Source organism: Gymnoscopelus microlampas, assembly GCF_963454915.1.
Source record: "Gymnoscopelus microlampas genome assembly, chromosome: 11".
Classification (NCBI taxonomy): Eukaryota; Metazoa; Chordata; class Actinopteri; order Myctophiformes; family Myctophidae; genus Gymnoscopelus; species Gymnoscopelus microlampas.
Window position 1 is genome coordinate 50,849,276 of NC_139948.1, and position 23,710 is coordinate 50,872,985.

The 23,710-nt window shown below is 40.2% G+C and overlaps 8 protein-coding genes across 8 annotated transcripts in view; all 8 read left to right on the forward strand.

The window, feature by feature from the left end:
- The window catches only part of LOC311055106 (histone H1-like), a gene marked incomplete at both ends in the record, with an annotated part of 65,073 nt that overhangs the window by 26,812 nt on the left and 14,551 nt on the right, over positions 1–23,710 (forward strand). The window lies entirely within an intron of this gene.
- Positions 944–1,327, forward strand: LOC311055130 (histone H2A-like; the record flags this gene model as incomplete). Its single annotated transcript, XM_084071232.1, has 1 exon — positions 944–1,327. The coding sequence occupies one exon, from the start codon at positions 944–946 to the stop codon at positions 1,325–1,327; it is 384 nt and encodes a 127-aa protein (XP_083927358.1).
- Positions 2,570–3,552, forward strand: LOC311055102 (globoside alpha-1,3-N-acetylgalactosaminyltransferase 1-like; the record flags this gene model as incomplete). Its single annotated transcript, XM_084071201.1, has 1 exon — positions 2,570–3,552. The coding sequence occupies exon 1, from the start codon at positions 2,698–2,700 to the stop codon at positions 3,550–3,552; it is 855 nt and encodes a 284-aa protein (XP_083927327.1). The 5' UTR covers positions 2,570–2,697.
- LOC311055135 (histone H2A-like) lies at positions 7,351–7,734 on the forward strand (the record flags this gene model as incomplete). The annotated part of the gene is made up of 1 exon (XM_084071237.1): positions 7,351–7,734. The coding sequence occupies one exon, from the start codon at positions 7,351–7,353 to the stop codon at positions 7,732–7,734; it is 384 nt and encodes a 127-aa protein (XP_083927363.1).
- LOC311055104 (globoside alpha-1,3-N-acetylgalactosaminyltransferase 1-like) lies at positions 8,977–9,959 on the forward strand (the record flags this gene model as incomplete). The annotated part of the gene is made up of 1 exon (XM_084071203.1): positions 8,977–9,959. The coding sequence occupies exon 1, from the start codon at positions 9,105–9,107 to the stop codon at positions 9,957–9,959; it is 855 nt and encodes a 284-aa protein (XP_083927329.1). The 5' UTR covers positions 8,977–9,104.
- On the forward strand, positions 13,782–14,165 carry LOC311055132 (histone H2A-like; the record flags this gene model as incomplete). The annotated part of the gene is made up of 1 exon (XM_084071234.1): positions 13,782–14,165. The coding sequence occupies one exon, from the start codon at positions 13,782–13,784 to the stop codon at positions 14,163–14,165; it is 384 nt and encodes a 127-aa protein (XP_083927360.1).
- Positions 15,136–15,546, forward strand: LOC311055122 (histone H3.2; the record flags this gene model as incomplete). The annotated part of the gene is made up of 1 exon (XM_084071224.1): positions 15,136–15,546. One exon carries the CDS (start codon positions 15,136–15,138, stop codon positions 15,544–15,546), a length of 411 nt encoding a protein of 136 aa, XP_083927350.1.
- LOC311055108 (synaptonemal complex protein 3-like) lies at positions 16,359–23,035 on the forward strand. Its single transcript, XM_084071209.1, has 9 exons — positions 16,359–16,456; positions 17,210–17,294; positions 18,050–18,113; positions 18,422–18,456; positions 19,030–19,147; positions 20,871–20,970; positions 21,113–21,211; positions 21,760–21,864; positions 22,716–23,035. The coding sequence occupies exons 1-9, from the start codon at positions 16,451–16,453 to the stop codon at positions 22,782–22,784; spliced, it is 681 nt and encodes a 226-aa protein (XP_083927335.1). The 5' UTR covers positions 16,359–16,450; the 3' UTR covers positions 22,785–23,035.

Sequence of the window (23,710 nt, forward strand, 5' to 3'; positions counted from 1 at the left end):
TAAACATTCAACACCAAGCCTAGACAGACAACATCACAACAGCTACAAGCATTGGGTGTGAGTTTTAGATACAGATAAGGCTGCCCATGCAATCAGTGATTGTGTACAAATTAAATAGGGTCATTTTACAAACATAATATTTATTGGTATGTATATTACATGCGAATATAGGTGCATGATGTGCAAGAGATAACATGAAGTAATACATACGAAAATATGATTAATATACAAAATATAGTGTGGCAATAGATATTAAGAGATAATATAAATGTGCATGCATATTCAATATGAATTCCCTAATTTAACTTGGCATAAGTCTACATACTGATTCATCACACACAGAAACGGCATTATGGTCAACAAACAGTTTTACTTTTGATTATATCACAACTTAATAACATTAATAACGATTGTATTAACAATGTAATATTGTCACACGTCACTCTCTAAAGTCCCAGTAATGTTTCAAAATGTGTTCATCGTTACAATGGACCCTATTCACAGCAGCCTGTACATGTTGGTTAGTTGTACCTATTATTTAGCTTGACCACTAATACTGACAATTTTATTTTAGTAGCACTATTATACAGATGCCAGATTTAATGTTTTAAAGTTATACTTGTAGCACCAAATCATTGTCCTTTATCTATGTGACCATTTACTATATGTTGTATCTGATTGTACACTTTGTAAAATGTAAATCACTCATTTAGGATGAATAGTGCCTGATAACTGTAGTGTCTAAACTGGACATTGACTGAGAGACGCCGTCATACTCTGATTGGTCAGGAACCTCCTGGGGAGGAACAGTACGTCACTGGTTCTGATTGGTGGGGAGCATTTACAAACCTAACCCCGCCCATTTGAAGATATAAATAGTCCTGTATTCTACTCCTCAGTCAAATTTCTTCTGCGATCCCCATCTTAAGAAACAAACGCAACCATGTCAGGAAGAGGCAAAACCGGTGGAAAGTCCAGGGCTAAGGCCAAGACCCGCTCATCCCGTGCCGGGCTCCAGTTCCCCGTGGGTCGTGTCCACAGGCTGCTGCGTAAAGGCAACTATGCCCAGCGTGTCGGTGCCGGCGCCCCGGTCTATCTGGCGGCCGTTCTCGAGTACCTGACCGCTGAGATCCTGGAGCTGGCTGGAAACGCTGCTCGTGACAACAAGAAGTCTCGCATCATCCCCCGTCATCTCCAGCTGGCCGTCCGCAACGACGAGGAGCTCAACAGGCTGCTGGGTGGAGTGACCATCGCTCAGGGCGGTGTGCTGCCCAACATCCAGGCTGTTCTGCTCCCCAAGAAGACCGAGAAAGCCGCCAAGAAATAAATCTGTTTCATTCGTTTAACAAACCCCATAAAGGCTCTTTTAAGAGCCACCCACTCATTCAATACAAAGATGAATTCTATTCCATTCTATATAGACTCTGTGTGCACAGTTTATATAAACCGACTCAGCATAATGTTATGCAGTGGTGTAATGTTATGCAGTGGTGTAAACTATCTCAATACATTTACTCACGCAATATTTTGAAGTTTTGTTTTTAAAATAAATAACTGGAGTATTTTAAACACTTGTACTTGTGCCTTGCTTAGAACAGGCAAATATAGTACTCCACTATTATTTGGAAAACCAGTTAATTTGCAGATTGTATTATAAAGCCTACATTAGCCACTTGAGCCCTATATTTTTATACATGGGCCATTTGAAAATAGCCGATCTACAAGCTCATTGTAGATCTATTTTCAATCATTATAGTAACTTTTGGTGGGCCTACTTTAAGTATATTTTGATACTCAAGTAACATTATGAACACAGGCCTTTTACTTGTAAAAGAGTATTTTTACATTTTTGTATTGCTTCTTCTACTTAAGTGAAATATGTAAGTACTTCTTCCACCACTGATATTATTACTAGTTTACAGCAAAGTGAAAATACATTGCTGTGTGTTTTATGACATGGGGCAAAGAAATACATATTTCTACTTGAGTGACAAAACAAAAGGATTATGGTGTATACGAATTATAAGTAGGCATATATTGTTCATTAAATTAAAATGTAACACAGATTCACAACATATTAATGTTGTCAAACAAGTGTCAACTTCCAATATGGACAATGACTACAAATAATTGTGGATTGAGGACTACCTTGTATTTAGGCAGTGAATAATAGGCACTGATGTAATCCATGCAATGTGGCTCTAACTATAAATATTATTATTATTAGATATTAAATACCTGCAAGTCATTACGACCATTTCATAGTTCAGTATGAAGTTTGTAAGAGATCAAGTGACGTATGGTACCTCCCCAAATAAGGAGGTTCCTGACCGCTGACCAATCAGAGAACGACGGCGTCTCAAGAAGCGCTAATAAAAGGCAGCGCCTGTTTGCAATAAGCTGTTAGTCGGTGCTGGCGTTCATAGGTTTACTGACTGCATAGAGTTAAGGTTTATGGATCATTGCCTCAATCGATTGACTCAATCGAATATGAAAAAAAAACGAAATGTTCTACTTGGACTTGGAGCAGTACTGCTTTGTCTCATTTGGTTCCTCTGTTCATCACATTTGAGTGGGACCTCTGCTGTTGGAAACGTGACATTGCAGCCGAAAGGAGAATGTGTGAACCTGACATGGCGACCCATACCAGAAAGACTAGTGGTGGGAAAATGGCAGGACACCCAACAGGCTAAAATCATGGAGCCGAGGCGACAAGATGTTCTAACAGTTACTCCCTGGCTGGCACCTATTGTTTGGGATGGCACCTTTGACCCTGTAATCATAGATGAGGCCGCCAAGGCACAGAATATTGTCATTGCAACCACTGTGTTTGCAGTTGGCAAATATATCCGTTATCTACAAGACTTCTTAGAGACAGCAGAGCAGCACTACATGGTGGGGCTGGCTGTGAACTTCTATGTTTTCACCGACCAGCCTGATGCCGTACCCAGTGTGACCATGGCAGCAGGCAGACAGCTCCATATAATCAAAGTACCTAAATACAGCCGCTGGCAGGAGATCTCCATGAGGAGAATGCAGTTCATCCAGGAGGCCATTGAGGAGCGCATACGCTACGAGGCCGACTACATATACTGTGTGGACGTCGACATGAAGTTCCACAGCCGCGTTGGTGCTGAGATCCTTGGTCGGCTGGTGGGCGTCTTTAATGCCTGGCATGACAGACTTGAACGAGACCACTTCAGCTACGAGCGACGCGATACATCTACCGCTTACATCCCAAAAGGCAAAGGGGATTTCTACTATGCTGGGGGTTTCTTTGGAGGAGCGGTGGGCGAGGTGCATGAGCTGGTCACGGCTTGCAGGGCCAACCTGGAGGCAGACAAGCTGGTGGGAGTGGAAGCCAAGTGGCAGGAGGAGAGCCACGTCAACCGATACCTGGTGGTCAACAAGCCCACCAAGATCCTGTCCCCCGAGTACCTCTGGGATGAAGGTCTGAGCACGGTAGGCAGTGAAATAAAGTTAAGTGAAATAAAGTTAATCCGCTTCGCCACCGTAATCAAGAACCTGAAGGAAGTGAGGGAGAACATTTGAACCTGTACCAAAAAAAATTGATTCATGAAGATCATTACGATGAAGAGGTTAAGGAAACTGGTTGAAAAGTGGTACTACCTTCAGGTAGTACCACTGGATACCCAGGTAGAATCCAGGATAGGACATGGAAGTTACTGAGTGCAGCTTTAAGATCCCATGGTCACAATGTTTTTTTTTTTCTCCTCTTCTGTATTTTACATTGTTTTTGTACTGATCAACCACAGTGAAAATGTGAAATACCTTACCTGTGCCATTTTCCCACAAAAACCTGTAGAGATTGAAGAATGTCATCCCATTTTAAAGGAGAGATCCGCACATTTTAAGTGTTATCTTTGATGTGTTGCTAATCACTCACCATGATAGAAAAGCCCATTGAGTTACAAAGAATCCCCTCTTGGGCCGTTTCTGGCGACCCCCTCCGTGGCACAATGGGAGAGTGTGCAAGACTGAAAATCGCCTATTGTAACAAATGCAAAGTCTGTTTTTTTTCTCCTAATACTCATTGTGGAGGCTCATGATACCCTAACAGAGGTTGAAAGTCCCGACGAGCTTACCGCTAACGCAGAACGTGCTAACGCTAGTTGCTTGTTTACATGATTGGCAACATGAGTTGCCAGATTCTGGGAGAGAAACAAGCAACTAGCGTTAGCTAGTTCTGCGTTAGCGGTTAGCTCGTCGGCACTTTCATCGCCTGTTAGGGTATCAAGAGCAAGTTGGAATTCAGTGAGCTTTTTTTTTGCCGATGGGTTCCCAGATTGCATTAAAACTAAAGGCCCTGTTTAGACTGGCAGCCAAGAGTACTTCCGGGGCAGCGCCATGTGAGCACGCGTTTTGGTTGAGCTCCGTGCCAGTATTGTGCATAATGTAAATATTTTACCAGTTTGACCACAAATCTACCACAAAGTGTGTGAGAACACTCATCAGAGACATTGAGATATTTTTTTTTGCCTTCGTTGTGAAAACTGCAGCCCATGATGCCTAAAGCCGGCTCCATTGCTAAGGCTACACCGGCTAAAGCTAGCTCGAATGATAATGCTCCATCGGCTGGAACTAGCTCGAATGCTAATGCTACACCGACTGCGGCTAGCTCGAATGCTAATGCTACACCGACCAAAGCTAGCTTGAATGCTAATGCTACACCGACCAAAGCTAGCTTGGATGCTAATGCTACACCGACTGATGGGATGGAGTGTATCCTCCAGGCTATCGCTAAGCTGAGGACGGAACTGCTCGACAAGGGGAAGGGTCGGTCGAGATCAAGACCCAGGTTGATAATCTCAGGGCGGAAATTAAACAGGCTAACGATAACGCCAACGCTAAGATTGTGACCTTGGAGACACATTTCGCAAGTCTGGAAACTGCTGTTAACGACCAGTCTGATAGGATCACTGAATTGGAGCGAGAGTTGGTCGTGGTTCTGAAAGAGCTGGCGACCCAGAAAGCCCGGGCCGAGGAGCTAGAATCGAGGGGGCGCCGTTTTAATCTACGTATCACAGGTGTGAAAGAAGGAAGAGACTGATGATGATGATGATGATGATACAGTGTAGATTGGGAACCCCAAGGAATCAAAATGGTTGAGTCCCTGGCATATCTTTTCAAATGGGGGTCCCTGGGCTAATATGTGTCAATTTGGGGGTCCTTGACACAAAAAAGGTTGAAAACCACTGACTACTAGACTTATCAGAGCACGGTGGCGAAGTGCTACATTTATTTAGTTATGCATAGACTTTAATTACAGATGCGTGTTCCTAAAGATAGTGAACTGCCGTGTATTAAAATGTCATTATAGCTTCAGTTTTGGCTGTCGTTTCAGACGTATAGAGTTATTCTGTTAAATATTGTGTTTGTGTGTGTGTATGTATGTGTATATATATATGTATGTGTATATATATATATATATATATATATATATATATATATATATATATATATATATATATATATATATATATATATATATATATATATATCATATTTTTTTACCGAGACACCAATGTATTTTCATGCCAGAGTACTTAACAGATTATGTTGGCTAGATGTCAATTTACTCTGCTATTTACTCTAATCTATTGGATAGGCATATGGACCAAAACATAATGAGTCAAAAGGAATATGGGCATGGGATAGCTTTTATTTTTTATTCATCCATTTTCATTCAAAACATTCTAGCTGTCAACAATTGTAATATTAAGTTAGACCTACTAGCAGTCTAGCACAGACCTCTTGGCATTAATTGCCATAATTAATTTAGGTGTCAGTGGTGGCCACCTAATTAACACATTAAACTTAAACACATGTGGTGTTTCTTTTCCTCTGCTGTGCTCCTTGGCTACCGTATTCCTTTTGATAAAATTAAAGAAGATATATTGTATACCCATATTGCCTATTATAATAAATTATGAAGCAATCTGGGTATACATGTGCTATGTAAATTGCTTGCAAATAAATGGTGTGCTGTGTTTATACATTTTAAATTATGTCAAGTAATAATTATGTAATATGCCATATGTTTTGTAAATGGCACCATTGGAAAAGTGGAGCTTGCTCTCAACTGGCCATCCTCTCATAAGTCTCCTCCATGCCACAGGGAAGGGCAACAGCAGCACTGTGTTTGCAGACACTGGAAAGTTTGACATTTAAAACAAAACGCTTTGCCAAAGAGGATCTGTTTAACTGTTATTCCAAAGTCAGACATCTCAGCTTGATCTGCAGCAAATAGGGAATTGGATATTCTATGTTTAAACTATTTTAAACGACAAATGACAGAGGAAAGCTGGCAAACTCCTCTCCTTGTAATGGTGTATATGTGAGGTTTTTAACATCTCCAAATGGATGAAAGCCCATTGTGGTTCATTTAAACATTCAACACCAAGCCTAGACAGACAACATCACAACAGCTACAAGCATTGGGTGTGAGTTTTAGATACAGATAAGGCTGCCCATGCAATCAGTGATTGTGTACAAATTAAATAGGGTCATTTTACAAACATAATATTTATTGGTATGTATATTACATGCGAATATAGGTGCATGATGTGCAAGAGATAACATGAAGTAATACATACGAAAATATGATTAATATACAAAATATAGTGTGGCAATAGATATTAAGAGATAATATAAATGTGCATGCATATTCAATATGAATTCCCTAATTTAACTTGGCATAAGTCTACATACTGATTCATCACACACAGAAACGGCATTATGGTCAACAAACAGTTTTACTTTTGATTATATCACAACTTAATAACATTAATAACGATTGTATTAACAATGTAATATTGTCACACGTCACTCTCTAAAGTCCCAGTAATGTTTCAAAATGTGTTCATCGTTACAATGGACCCTATTCACAGCAGCCTGTACATGTTGGTTAGTTGTACCTATTATTTAGCTTGACCACTAATACTGACAATTTTATTTTAGTAGCACTATTATACAGATGCCAGATTTAATGTTTTAAAGTTATACTTGTAGCACCAAATCATTGTCCTTTATCTATGTGACCATTTACTATATGTTGTATCTGATTGTACACTTTGTAAAATGTAAATCACTCATTTAGGATGAATAGTGCCTGATAACTGTAGTGTCTAAACTGGACATTGACTGAGAGACGCCGTCATACTCTGATTGGTCAGGAACCTCCTGGGGAGGAACAGTACGTCACTGGTTCTGATTGGTGGGGAGCATTTACAAACCTAACCCCGCCCATTTGAAGATATAAATAGTCCTGTATTCTACTCCTCAGTCAAATTTCTTCTGCGATCCCCATCTTAAGAAACAAACGCAACCATGTCAGGAAGAGGCAAAACCGGTGGAAAGTCCAGGGCTAAGGCCAAGACCCGCTCATCCCGTGCCGGGCTCCAGTTCCCCGTGGGTCGTGTCCACAGGCTGCTGCGTAAAGGCAACTATGCCCAGCGTGTCGGTGCCGGCGCCCCGGTCTATCTGGCGGCCGTTCTCGAGTACCTGACCGCTGAGATCCTGGAGCTGGCTGGAAACGCTGCTCGTGACAACAAGAAGTCTCGCATCATCCCCCGTCATCTCCAGCTGGCCGTCCGCAACGACGAGGAGCTCAACAGGCTGCTGGGTGGAGTGACCATCGCTCAGGGCGGTGTGCTGCCCAACATCCAGGCTGTTCTGCTCCCCAAGAAGACCGAGAAAGCCGCCAAGAAATAAATCTGTTTCATTCGTTTAACAAACCCCATAAAGGCTCTTTTAAGAGCCACCCACTCATTCAATACAAAGATGAATTCTATTCCATTCTATATAGACTCTGTGTGCACAGTTTATATAAACCGACTCAGCATAATGTTATGCAGTGGTGTAATGTTATGCAGTGGTGTAAACTATCTCAATACATTTACTCACGCAATATTTTGAAGTTTTGTTTTTAAAATAAATAACTGGAGTATTTTAAATACTTGTACTTGTGCCTTGCTTAGAACAGGCAAATATAGTACTCCACTATTATTTGGAAAACCAGTTAATTTGCAGATTGTATTATAAAGCCTACATTAGCCACTTGAGCCCTATATTTTTATACATGGGCCATTTGAAAATAGCCGATCTACAAGCTCATTGTAGATCTATTTTCAATCATTATAGTAACTTTTGGTGGGCCTACTTTAAGTATATTTTGATACTCAAGTAACATTATGAACACAGGCCTTTTACTTGTAAAAGAGTATTTTTACATTTTTGTATTGCTTCTTCTACTTAAGTGAAATATGTAAGTACTTCTTCCACCACTGATATTATTACTAGTTTACAGCAAAGTGAAAATACATTGCTGTGTGTTTTATGACATGGGGCAAAGAAATACATATTTCTACTTGAGTGACAAAACAAAAGGATTATGGTGTATACGAATTATAAGTAGGCATATATTGTTCATTAAATTAAAATGTAACACAGATTCACAACATATTAATGTTGTCAAACAAGTGTCAACTTCCAATATGGACAATGACTACAAATAATTGTGGATTGAGGACTACCTTGTATTTAGGCAGTGAATAATAGGCACTGATGTAATCCATGCAATGTGGCTCTAACTATAAATATTATTATTATTAGATATTAAATACCTGCAAGTCATTACGACCATTTCATAGTTCAGTATGAAGTTTGTAAGAGATCAAGTGACGTATGGTACCTCCCCAAATAAGGAGGTTCCTGACCGCTGACCAATCAGAGAACGACGGCGTCTCAAGAAGCGCTAATAAAAGGCAGCGCCTGTTTGCAATAAGCTGTTAGTCGGTGCTGGCGTTCATAGGTTTACTGACTGCATAGAGTTAAGGTTTATGGATCATTGCCTCAATCGATTGACTCAATCGAATATGAAAAAAAAACGAAATGTTCTACTTGGACTTGGAGCAGTACTGCTTTGTCTCATTTGGTTCCTCTGTTCATCACATTTGAGTGGGACCTCTGCTGTTGGAAACGTGACATTGCAGCCGAAAGGAGAATGTGTGAACCTGACATGGCGACCCATACCAGAAAGACTAGTGGTGGGAAAATGGCAGGACACCCAACAGGCTAAAATCATGGAGCCGAGGCGACAAGATGTTCTAACAGTTACTCCCTGGCTGGCACCTATTGTTTGGGATGGCACCTTTGACCCTGTAATCATAGATGAGGCCGCCAAGGCACAGAATATTGTCATTGCAACCACTGTGTTTGCAGTTGGCAAATATATCCGTTATCTACAAGACTTCTTAGAGACAGCAGAGCAGCACTACATGGTGGGGCTGGCTGTGAACTTCTATGTTTTCACCGACCAGCCTGATGCCGTACCCAGTGTGACCATGGCAGCAGGCAGACAGCTCCATATAATCAAAGTACCTAAATACAGCCGCTGGCAGGAGATCTCCATGAGGAGAATGCAGTTCATCCAGGAGGCCATTGAGGAGCGCATACGCTACGAGGCCGACTACATATACTGTGTGGACGTCGACATGAAGTTCCACAGCCGCGTTGGTGCTGAGATCCTTGGTCGGCTGGTGGGCGTCTTTAATGCCTGGCATGACAGACTTGAACGAGACCACTTCAGCTACGAGCGACGCGATACATCTACCGCTTACATCCCAAAAGGCAAAGGGGATTTCTACTATGCTGGGGGTTTCTTTGGAGGAGCGGTGGGCGAGGTGCATGAGCTGGTCACGGCTTGCAGGGCCAACCTGGAGGCAGACAAGCTGGTGGGAGTGGAAGCCAAGTGGCAGGAGGAGAGCCACGTCAACCGATACCTGGTGGTCAACAAGCCCACCAAGATCCTGTCCCCCGAGTACCTCTGGGATGAAGGTCTGAGCACGGTAGGCAGTGAAATAAAGTTAAGTGAAATAAAGTTAATCCGCTTCGCCACCGTAATCAAGAACCTGAAGGAAGTGAGGGAGAACATTTGAACCTGTACCAAAAAAAATTGATTCATGAAGATCATTACGATGAAGAGGTTAAGGAAACTGGTTGAAAAGTGGTACTACCTTCAGGTAGTACCACTGGATACCCAGGTAGAATCCAGGATAGGACATGGAAGTTACTGAGTGCAGCTTTAAGATCCCATGGTCACAATGTTTTTTTTTTTCTCCTCTTCTGTATTTTACATTGTTTTTGTACTGATCAACCACAGTGAAAATGTGAAATACCTTACCTGTGCCATTTTCCCACAAAAACCTGTAGAGATTGAAGAATGTCATCCCATTTTAAAGGAGAGATCCGCACATTTTAAGTGTTATCTTTGATGTGTTGCTAATCACTCACCATGATAGAAAAGCCCATTGAGTTACAAAGAATCCCCTCTTGGGCCGTTTCTGGCGACCCCCTCCGTGGCACAATGGGAGAGTGTGCAAGACTGAAAATCGCCTATTGTAACAAATGCAAAGTCTGTTTTTTTTCTCCTAATACTCATTGTGGAGGCTCATGATACCCTAACAGAGGTTGAAAGTCCCGACGAGCTTACCGCTAACGCAGAACGTGCTAACGCTAGTTGCTTGTTTACATGATTGGCAACATGAGTTGCCAGATTCTGGGAGAGAAACAAGCAACTAGCGTTAGCTAGTTCTGCGTTAGCGGTTAGCTCGTCGGCACTTTCATCGCCTGTTAGGGTATCAAGAGCAAGTTGGAATTCAGTGAGCTTTTTTTTTGCCGATGGGTTCCCAGATTGCATTAAAACTAAAGGCCCTGTTTAGACTGGCAGCCAAGAGTACTTCCGGGGCAGCGCCATGTGAGCACGCGTTTTGGTTGAGCTCCGTGCCAGTATTGTGCATAATGTAAATATTTTACCAGTTTGACCACAAATCTACCACAAAGTGTGTGAGAACACTCATCAGAGACATTGAGATATTTTTTTTTGCCTTCGTTGTGAAAACTGCAGCCCATGATGCCTAAAGCCGGCTCCATTGCTAAGGCTACACCGGCTAAAGCTAGCTCGAATGATAATGCTCCGTCGGCTGGAACTAGCTCGAATGCTAATGCTACACCGACTGCGGCTAGCTCGAATGCTAATGCTACACCGACCAAAGCTAGCTTGAATGCTAATGCTACACCGACCAAAGCTAGCTTGGATGCTAATGCTACACCGACTGATGGGATGGAGTGTATCCTCCAGGCTATCGCTAAGCTGAGGACGGAACTGCTCGACAAGGGGAAGGGTCGGTCGAGATCAAGACCCAGGTTGATAATCTCAGGGCGGAAATTAAACAGGCTAACGATAACGCCAACGCTAAGATTGTGACCTTGGAGACACATTTCGCAAGTCTGGAAACTGCTGTTAACGACCAGTCTGATAGGATCACTGAATTGGAGCGAGAGTTGGTCGTGGTTCTGAAAGAGCTGGCGACCCAGAAAGCCCGGGCCGAGGAGCTAGAATCGAGGGGGCGCCGTTTTAATCTACGTATCACAGGTGTGAAAGAAGGAAGAGACTGATGATGATGATGATGATGATACAGTGTAGATTGGGAACCCCAAGGAATCAAAATGGTTGAGTCCCTGGCATATCTTTTCAAATGGGGGTCCCTGGGCTAATATGTGTCAATTTGGGGGTCCTTGACACAAAAAAGGTTGAAAACCACTGACTACTAGACTTATCAGAGCACGGTGGCGAAGTGCTACATTTATTTAGTTATGCATAGACTTTAATTACAGATGCGTGTTCCTAAAGATAGTGAACTGCCGTGTATTAAAATGTCATTATAGCTTCAGTTTTGGCTGTCGTTTCAGACGTATAGAGTTATTCTGTTAAATATTGTGTTTGTGTGTGTGTATGTATGTGTATATATATATGTATGTGTATATATATATATATATATATATATATATATATATATATATATATATATATATATATATATATATATATATATATATATATATATATATATATATATATATATATATATATCATATTTTTTTACCGAGACACCAATGTATTTTCATGCCAGAGTACTTAACAGATTATGTTGGCTAGATGTCAATTTACTCTGCTATTTACTCTAATCTATTGGATAGGCATATGGACCAAAACATAATGAGTCAAAAGGAATATGGGCATGGGATAGCTTTTATTTTTTATTCATCCATTTTCATTCAAAACATTCTAGCTGTCAACAATTGTAATATTAAGTTAGACCTACTAGCAGTCTAGCACAGACCTCTTGGCATTAATTGCCATAATTAATTTAGGTGTCAGTGGTGGCCACCTAATTAACACATTAAACTTAAACACATGTGGTGTTTCTTTTCCTCTGCTGTGCTCCTTGGCTACCGTATTCCTTTTGATAAAATTAAAGAAGATATATTGTATACCCATATTGCCTATTATAATAAATTATGAAGCAATCTGGGTATACATGTGCTATGTAAATTGCTTGCAAATAAATGGTGTGCTGTGTTTATACATTTTAAATTATGTCAAGTAATAATTATGTAATATGCCATATGTTTTGTAAATGGCACCATTGGAAAAGTGGAGCTTGCTCTCAACTGGCCATCCTCTCATAAGTCTCCTCCATGCCACAGGGAAGGGCAACAGCAGCACTGTGTTTGCAGACACTGGAAAGTTTGACATTTAAAACAAAACGCTTTGCCAAAGAGGATCTGTTTAACTGTTATTCCAAAGTCAGACATCTCAGCTTGATCTGCAGCAAATAGGGAATTGGATATTCTATGTTTAAACTATTTTAAACGACAAATGACAGAGGAAAGCTGGCAAACTCCTCTCCTTGTAATGGTGTATATGTGAGGTTTTTAACATCTCCAAATGGATGAAAGCCCATTGTGGTTCATTTAAACATTCAACACCAAGCCTAGACAGACAACATCACAACAGCTACAAGCATTGGGTGTGAGTTTTAGATACAGATAAGGCTGCCCATGCAATCAGTGATTGTGTACAAATTAAATAGGGTCATTTTACAAACATAATATTTATTGGTATGTATATTACATGCGAATATAGGTGCATGATGTGCAAGAGATAACATGAAGTAATACATACGAAAATATGATTAATATACAAAATATAGTGTGGCAATAGATATTAAGAGATAATATAAATGTGCATGCATATTCAATATGAATTCCCTAATTTAACTTGGCATAAGTCTACATACTGATTCATCACACACAGAAACGGCATTATGGTCAACAAACAGTTTTACTTTTGATTATATCACAACTTAATAACATTAATAACGATTGTATTAACAATGTAATATTGTCACACGTCACTCTCTAAAGTCCCAGTAATGTTTCAAAATGTGTTCATCGTTACAATGGACCCTATTCACAGCAGCCTGTACATGTTGGTTAGTTGTACCTATTATTTAGCTTGACCACTAATACTGACAATTTTATTTTAGTAGCACTATTATACAGATGCCAGATTTAATGTTTTAAAGTTATACTTGTAGCACCAAATCATTGTCCTTTATCTATGTGACCATTTACTATATGTTGTATCTGATTGTACACTTTGTAAAATGTAAATCACTCATTTAGGATGAATAGTGCCTGATAACTGTAGTGTCTAAACTGGACATTGACTGAGAGACGCCGTCATACTCTGATTGGTCAGGAACCTCCTTGGGAGGAACAGTACGTCACTGGTTCTGATTGGTGGGGAGCATTTACAAACCTAACCCCGCCCATTTGAAGAGATAAATAGTCCTGTATTCCTCTCCTCAGTCACATTTCTTCTGCGATCCACATCTTAAGAAACAAACCAAACTATGTCAGGAAGAGGCAAAACCGGTGGAAAGTCCAGGGCTAAGGCCAAGACCCGCTCATCCCGTGCCGGGCTCCAGTTCCCCGTGGGTCGCGTCCACAGGCTCCTGCGTAAAGGCAACTATGCCCAGCGTGTCGGTGCCGGCGCCCCGGTCTATCTGGCGGCCGTTCTCGAGTACCTGACCGCTGAGATCCTGGAGCTGGCTGGAAACGCTGCCCGTGACAACAAGAAGTCTCGCATCATCCCCCGTCATCTCCAGCTGGCCGTCCGCAACGACGAGGAGCTCAACAGGCTGCTGGGTGGCGTGACCATCGCTCAGGGCGGTGTGCTGCCCAACATCCAGGCTGTTCTGCTCCCCAAGAAGACCGAGAAAGCCGCCAAGAAATAAATCTGTTTCACTCGTTTAACAAACCCCACAAAGGCTCTTTTAAGAGCCACCCACTCTTTCAAACAAAGATGAATTCTAATCCATTCTATATAGACCGTATGTGAGCAGTTTATATAAACTGACTTGCATAGTGTTATGCAGTGGCGTAGCTTAATACATTTACCCTTAGTACTGTATTTATTATTTTAAAGGTGTTTTTACATTACTTAATATTTTCAATACTTGATTCTACTACATAACAGGCAAATATTGTACTTTTACTCCACGATTATTAGAAAACTTTGCAGATTAATTACAACGCCTACATTAACCAACTCGGCCCTATTTTATACATTTTGGTACGTTAAGTATATTTTGATGGCAATACATTTTGTAACATTTTGAACACAGGCCTTTTACTTTTAACAGAGTACTTTTATATTGTGGTATTGCTACTTTTACTTCAGTAAAATATCTGGCTACTTCCACCACTGATATTATATGGTCGTAATGACTTGCAGGTATTTAATATCCTTTACATATTTATAGTTAGAGCCACATTGCATGGATTATATCAGTGCCTATTATTCACTGCCTAAATGCAAGGTAGTCCTCAATCCACAATTATTTGTAGTAAAAGCAGTTATTGTCCATATTGGAAATTGAAACAATATATGCCTACATATAATTCATATATACACCATAATCCTTGTGTTTTGTCACTCAAGTAGAAATATTTATTTATTTTCCCCATGTCATAAAACAGCAATGTATTTTCACTTTGCTGTAAACTAGTATTCATAGTATTATCTATTATACAGCAGCTCAGTATGAAGTTTGTACCAGTGACGTAGGGTACCTCCCCAAATAAGGAGGTTCCTGGCCGCTGGCGCTGACCAATCAGAGAACGACGGCGTCTCAGAAGCGCTAATAAAAGGCAGCAGTTTGCTCTGTTCCTGCATCACTGTTCTCAACTTCACTCAGAGAAGCCATGGCAAGAACCAAGCAGACCGCTCGCAAGTCCACCGGCGGCAAAGCCCCCAGGAAGCAGCTCGCCACCAAGGCAGCGCGTAAGAGCGCGCCGGCAACCGGTGGAGTGAAGAAGCCTCACCGTTACAGGCCTGGCACCGTGGCTCTGAGGGAGATCCGTCGTTACCAGAAATCTACCGAGCTGCTGATCCGTAAGCTGCCCTTCCAGCGCCTGGTGAGGGAGATCGCCCAGGACTTCAAGACCGACCTGCGTTTCCAGAGCTCCGCCGTCATGGCTCTCCAGGAGTCAGCCGAGGCTTATCTGGTGGGTCTGTTTGAAGACACCAACCTGTGCGCCATCCACGCCAAGAGGGTGACCATCATGCCCAAAGACATCCAGCTGGCCCGTCGTATCCGCGGAGAACGTGCTTAAACTTGTCTGATACTGCCACTACCCCTAAAAGGCTCTTTTAAGAGCCACCCATCTCCTTATTTAAAGAGATCTTTCCACTTTTTATATTTAGTTAGAAAAAAGCAAGCCTGCACGATCCTGGAAGATTAACTCTCACTCTCCAAATATATGAATATTAATGACATCCAAATATATTATGAAACTCTCACAAATGGACACATACAGATTGGTTTGTGTATTTAAAGTCTCACACAGTGAACGAACACACAAAAGACAAAAGAGTCGTGCTTCATTTGCTGCTTATTAACAGGTAGAACAAAAGAAAATACCAGAAATAGTCATGTAGAAAAACAAACAAGAAAGAAAATATCTGTATGCTATAATGTTAATGTTAGCCACCCTTTCCGTGAGAGCACAAGTTTTAGACATAATATTTATTTCTTCTTTTTTATTTTGCTCATTCCCTGACGCCCTGGGAACAGCCTCTGTGACGTCATACAATAACAATACACCAGGAAGTGTCGTGCGCTGAACATATTTTCACTTGTTGCCATCGGGCAGGAGGCTTAGGGCAAAATTAGCAAACAAGAAGGGTTACAAAACGTCGTTTGTGCCAACTGCTGTGGACATTTTAAATAAGAAAATGATTAAATAGTCTAAATCGCCACTGCTCATGACCACTGTTGTTGTGTTAATGTGAGTGCATTTTTATATAGTATTTCAATGCACCTGTGTATTTTTGTAATGTTTTTATTGTTGTAACTGACTGCTGGTGTGCCAAAGACAAATTTCCATTTTATGTCAATTTCCATTTTATGTCAATGAAAATAGCCGATCTACAAGCTCACGCTTGTAGATCGGCTATTTTCGGGGCCAAATCGGCTGTTTTCGGCGCGCGGCACCGCTGTACGGACGAAGTGTAAGCATGAAGGTTTTGGGCGCCGTTTTTGTGTCTCGCGCTCAGCGTTGCCAAGTCTGCTTATTATAAGCGACCTTGGGTTTGTTTTTCTGTAAAGTTGCTTATAAATATTGGTAGTTGTAATACGGTTTTGTGGGATGTTTTTTAAAATTGATGTTTTTTAACATTTTCATGTCAAGGACCCCCAAACAAATGTATGTGTATTTGTCCGCGGACCCCCATGTGAAGTTATAATTTGTGCCAGGGACCTCCATACCATACCTCACATCGTGACGTATGTATATATAGGTTTAAAGCGCCCTTGGCCTAGGTTGCTTATTTCTCTCGCTAAACCTGGCAACACCGCTCGCGCTACGTCTCGAGTCAAGACACAGCAGCATCTTCTATGTGTCTTCAGTGACGCAGCTCTTTAATATCAGCTTATAGTCATTATATCCATTATTACTGCTGTTTAAAAACATCTTTACTCACAGAGGTGACTGTTAACAAACTCTACTAGTAGTTATGTTTAAACATTTTACCCATTTATGAGTCATAATTCACTTGTTTCATTGATAAGAGATTATCCTGTTGTTTTGTGTTTAGTTCATGAAGATAGAAAACTATAGATATATCATGTTGTCTACTAGTTATGATGCTCTAGTCTCTCTGTTGTGTTGTCACTGTTGAATAATAGTTAAATAATAGTACTTAATGTTATGCTTGTTATTTTAATGTAATTTTTACACGTCATATTATTAATTCATCCTAATGTAATGTTTACAGAACATGGCAACTCACAGGGGAAACGCTCAAAAGGCCAAAGGTAAAGATCTGTCATCCAAACCCCTGCAGGACCTGGACCAGAAAGGTATAGCTGTCTGTCTGTCTGTCTGTCTGTCTGTCTGTCTGTCTGTCTGTCTGTCTGTCTGTCTGCCTGCATGTCTGCATGTCTGCATGTCTGTCTGTCTGCCTGCCTGCCTGCCTCTCTTTCTCTCTATCTGTGTGTGTGTGTGTGTGTGTGTGTGTGTGTGTGTGTGTGTGTGTGTGTGTGTGTGTGTGTGTGTGTGTGTGTGTGTGTGTGTGTGTGTGTGTGTGTGTGCGCGCGTGCGTGCGCGAGCTACTGTATGCTACCTTCAACAGTATTGCAAGTCAAGGACTTAAGAATTTCATATTCTATGAGGAATCACTTTTTGTCTGATGCAGATTGAGATGAGAAGAAAAACTAACAAATAAATACTAAAGATAATTGTAAGCTGTATCATGATGCAGACTTTATTGCTGAGAAGTTACTTTTCAATTGTTGCTCATTAGACTTAGAAATACATTTCAGAGAGAGCTTATTGTCAGAAAATACATTTTGAATGTCAATCTACTTGGTTAATGTGGTAGCTGTAAGTCTGTGCTTACATGTTGGCAGAGAAATTATAGACAAATGTGCATGACGTTGAAATCTAGGCAATGTTATTTGTAAAGCACATTTCAACAACAAGGCCATTCAACATGCTTTACAAAAACACATCAAGCAAAGGATGAAATAAATGATGAATAAACCATCCAGTCATCTAACTGGTGTCTGACTTATTTGAACTAAATAACTGATCTGGTTTCATGTTTCAATTGAAGTGGAACCTCTGAAGGGAAAGAAGCACCTTTTGGACGATGAAGAGGACGCTGGCACCCATGAGGGGTAAGGCTGTGTTTACCGGGGTCCCCCAGGGGTCTTTACCTGCCCCCACCCTTTTGTTCCGCTGTCCACCAAATGTCTTTGCTGGAAATAGCAGTTTTACAAGCTCACATCACGTCACAATGTGATGTGTTTGTGAGCTTGTAGATCAGCTATTTTTTTGATAAATGTTTGACGATTTCTGCAAAATTACAAGAATAAGGATGCTGTAGGGTTCATGTGGTTAATTAGAATGAAACATTGCACTTTTGTATTGTATGTTGTCTCAATACATGTGTGTGTCACATTAATGTATCTATTTTCATTTGCAGAGGGCTTGTGATGGGCATGTTGGACACATTTGGAGGTAAGCTGCCTCTGCACTGCAGTTTCACTCATCTCATGTTTTACACTTTGTCACCTTGCTAAACTAATGGCCTATGTCATTTTTAAAAGTTTTTCAGGAAAAAATAAAAAACTGATCCAAAACAAAACTATATGATATTTCTTAATCATTTCACCCAAAATGTTTATAACAAAGTATGACTATTTAAATAGAAATAACACTGTCTGTCAGTTATGTAACATAAGATATTTAAATAGGTTTAAGTAGGATTAAATCTGACTTAGGCCATTTAAAAAAAAAAATGGCCTAAATCAGTAAATAATTCAAGTCACAAAACCATGTGACTTAGGCCCAAAAAAAGGCCTATTTTGGCCTAAGTCACACTAGGGAGTTAGGCCATTATACTAAAAGGGGAGGGAACAGCATGATCCTTTTCAATTAGGAGATGGGCGATTTTACCAGAGGTGGCCAGTGTCTTGAGGAGTTGACTTAGGCAAAAACATAATTTTCCTCAAAAAATGACTTAGGCCATTAGTTTAGCAAGGTGACGACTTTATAATTCAAATGACTATAATCTGTGTCTCTGTGTCGTAGCTGACATCAGTAAGGCCTTCCTGGCCAAGCGGCAGCGTGTGGAGACCTTCGCCAAGACCACGACGAAGAGCAGTCAGCAGAAGATGGAGCAGCTGTGGAAAACACAGCAGAAGGACAGGTACACAATTGTTTTTATTTTATTGTATTTTTAAAAATGATTTTCATACAGGGTACTATTGCTTGCATGTGTCACTTTTTCATTTGAGCTAAAAAGCATTATTTTACACTTTGGCTATTGAAAAATAGCAGATGTACAAGCTCATAGCGCGGCACCGAGTGCCGCGCTACGAGCTTGTAGATCTGCTATTTTTTGAATAATCATGAAAATGTGTGCACATCTTTGAATATATATATTCTTTTAAAGCAAACATTAACTCAAATCTTAGCTGCTGGAGGTCCCTGGAACAAAATATTTTGAGATGGAGGTCCGCGGCCAAATACATATCATTTTGGGGGTCCTTGACATGAAAATGTTTGAAAACCGCTGACATAGAAACATAAGTTTTTCAGAAAACCGTTAGGATTTAGAAGACATTCTGCAGAATCGGAACCTCAGGCCTCAATGGGTTAAATGGCAAACATTTTGTTGAAGATCACCCACGGCATTGGTCATTGCAACCCGAGCTGTAGACAAGGGCTTACATTCAATGCCCTCACTTGGATAAGAAAGGTTTAATGATGTTCTCTAAAATGAACAATTTGAGCGTTTAGCAGATTTTCTCATCCAGAGACACTTATAAGTGTGAGATCAGATTAAATGACTTGAACCCTAGTGAACAAATGACAGGTTAAAGTGTCAAGTACTGTAAGTAAAGTGCAAGGAAAAACAATGCTGTGCTTCATAGAAACTGAGATACCAGATAAACATCAAACCTATATCAACTGAACTAATGGACTAATGGAAACAAGCCCGCAAGGACTTTTTTGGCCGGACCTTTTAGACAAAAGTATTATAAATGTAACTGTGTTGTTTTACATTCTTTTTGCCTAATAAAAATTTCAATCAATCAATAGTATCCTGTGTTTACATACACATTACTCCTATAAAGGACAACAATGATGGTAAATGGTGCATTTATATAGCGCTTTTATCCAAAACGCTTTACATGGATTGTGTATTACATTCACCCATTCACACACACATTCATACACCGATGGCGGAGGAAACCATGCAAGGCACCAACCTGCTCATCGGGAGCAATTAGGGGTTCAGTGTCTTGCTCAAGGACACTTCGACACTGACTCTGGGGGAGCCCGGGATCGTACTGAGAACCTTCCTGTGGCCCTGAGCCCCCCCAATGTCAGTCATTAATACGTTCATCACATGTGTATTTATTAACCCATTAAGACCTGAGGCCGATTCTACAAATATCTTCTAAAACTGTTTTTTGAAAAAAACGTATGCTACTATGTCAGTGATTCTCAAACGTTTTCATGTCAAGGACCCCAAAATGTATATGTATTTGGCCGCGGACCTCCCATCTCAAAATATTTGGTTCCAGGGACCCCACAGAAGCAAAGATTTTGAGTTACAAATGTTCGCTTTAAAAAAATAGCTATTCAAAGATTTGCACCCATTTTCACGATTTTTGAATAGCCAAAGTGTAAAATAATGTTTTTTTTAGCTCAAATCAAAAAGTGACAGAGATGCGTTCCAGGTCTTAATCTGTTCATCACATGTGTATCTATTAATTCAGACAGCCGTAAAATAGCATTCGATTGTGTGTGTGAGTGTGTGTGTGTGTGTGTGTGTGTGTGTGTGTGTGTGTGTGTGTGTGTGTGTGTGTGTGTGTGTGTGTGTGTGTGTGTGTGTGTGTGTGTGTCATGTCATGTTGTTGCAGGAGTAAAGTGTCTGATGACTACGGCTCTCAGTTCGATGCTGTGTTGCACCAGTGGGACACAGATGTGGTCAAGGCCAAGGATCAACAGGACAAGATGATGGTAATGTTTCCACACATACTGTCTGAGGGCATCTTCTCTTTATAGAACACACATGTTTGGGTTTACAGAGTAAATGTACTTAGTTACTGTACTGTGTGTTTACAGAGTAAATGTACTTAGTTACTGTACTGTGTGTTTACAGAGTATGTACCAGCAGCAACAGAAGCTGTTTCAGCAGATGAGGGCCTCACAGCGCCAGAGGCTCAACACTCTCAAGCAGCTCTTAGATCAGTACATCCAGGTAGTAACAATTGTTTCTTCTTTGCATTATCATGGACATTATGTTGCATGTCGTTGTTGTCGGGCAGAACACGTATATCTCCACATTTAATTGATAAAGCTATAAATAGTGAAGCTATTTCCATTGTACTACGGCTTTATTTTGTTGCTATCGGGCAGAAACCTCTTATCTCCATATTCAAACTTTTCGTGTTTTTTTTCCGTAAATGAACGCCCTACCTGATCAAACTACAGTGTCACACAAAAGTAGCAGATTTACAAGCTCAAAACGTGGTGCTACTTTTGCCATTTTTTTATTTGAATCCTGAAAAGTCCTGTCCAGTTTTGGACATGATATGAGGTTTCCACCCAACAGAGACCATTTATAACGTGGCTGTTAAAATGACCTATTTTCACACTGAGGATTTAATAAATACTGACCTCATCTCATCAATTCACATTTGCAATATATCTCTGAAAGTAGTCGTAAAGCCATTGTCATTTTGCCAATTGTTTTATTTGCATTGAGAGTAGAAGGTAAATCCTTACTATGCTAGCTTGTGTTTACAGACCCTTGAAGCAGTGGAGAACACTCACAATGGCCAACAGGAGGCGCTACACAGTGAGCTACGCCAGGAAGTGGCAATGCTTCAAAAGAGAGTCCTCATGGACACAGTAAGTTCAACATGGTAACATTTGCACCTTCATTTTTGTAAACCTTTATCTAAACCTCTAATTAAACGATAATAGAAATGAATACAAGTAAAACATAAGACAAAACCCAACAAAGCCTAACTTATGGTACGTCATATGACAAAGTTACACGATGGAAATAGCCGATTTACAAGCTCACAAAGTATTTGTTCTCACAAACCCTCCATAAAAGGGTAAAGTGTTGACATTGACCCAAATGTCCATCGTCAAATGTTTCTAAACTTTTAATTGGATCATAATTGCATTGGTTTTCTAATCTCCTTGTATATGATCCATGATGAGACTGATTTGACCCATTGCATCAGTGAAAAACTAAACAAAGGCTAACAGATCTGCACATACAACTTCAGGAGCTTAAAAGATAAACACAAATGTCTCATTGAATGGCAAAGAAAAGGGGGAAAAAAATCTAATTCTTCATTATTACTATGCACTGCTTTCAACCATGACTTCAATTACCTGTTTAAAAATAAATCTTTATTTCAGTGTTTTGTTTATTTATATAAAAAAAAGTAATAATATCGAATTGGTATTTTTCCATTATGTCATGTAATCATTATGCCAATTCCCCAATGAAATGCAGAACAAAAGCATTGAATCACCATATCCAAACCTAATCTGAAAGATCATCAGTTCTGAAATACCCAGCTTCCAATATGATTACGGTTGGGTTTAGAAAAACTGAATGAACACTCAAGAAATATACTGCAGTCGGTCTCCTTAGCTTTGACAAACAGCTTGCAGTGTGTCTGTTAAACACGTCTGTTAAACATGTATGTCTCTTTCTGTTTTGTACAAATATGTATTGACAGCAACAGCAAGATAAGGCAGCAATGCGCACATCATTGCAGTCCATGATGGCAATGATGTCAGACCAATAGGACAGAGGCCTTCATGTTTCAAGCAGTTCAGAGTCAGACCCTGTGGAACTGCATTGCTGTGTTCTCCTGTTCCAAGTGTAGTTTGTGGATGTAGTGTTGTTTCTGTTAGAAACACTGTATTCTTTAAATACTTAAGTTTAAACTATTGTTCCACTTTAATAGCCTACGTTTCATAATTGTATTTATGTGTTTCATTATTCGCATTTTTTTCTTACCATTTTCCATGTTTTCGACAGTAGTTCACCGGCTGTTCTTCCAACACGCTGTCCTTTGACCTTAAAACTTCTCTTTATTTCTTCTCACAGTTTATTTATTGTTATCTGACAGGGACTATTGTTTTATGTTGGTCACTTTCTATTATGTTCAATTGCACATAATAAATGCATTTATTTTATAGATGGATTGAAATGATCTGTTTACTTGTGTTTATTCTATTATATTCAAATGTCTATTCATAATGTGTTAATGTCTTAGGCTAGTGCTTAATTAATGTCTCGTGTAAAGCATGTTGAATTGCCTTCATATATTCAGCGTGTTGCTGTTGCTACAAAGGGTCACTAGATGTCACTAGATACCAATTTGTGAATAAAAAGTGCTGCAACGAGTGAGGCATGATAAACATTATATTTAGTAAGTCATAAGGCACGTTGTGTTCCACCTTGACAGATGGAATTTAATCACAAGACATACTGTCCGAACTGTCCATAATTGGACATGGTGAGCTTGTAGATCTGCTATTTTTTTTCACCATTCATCGTATAAATAAGTATAGGGTGGTGGTAAAAAAAAGTGGTAAAAAAGCAGTAAAAAAGCAGAGGATGACCAGCTGATATATAAATGTATATGGGCTTATGTTTCAAGAACATCCTGATTGTCTATTTTTAAGAAAACTTCTTTAAAGTCTTTGGGCATCCCATAGAGGTGGA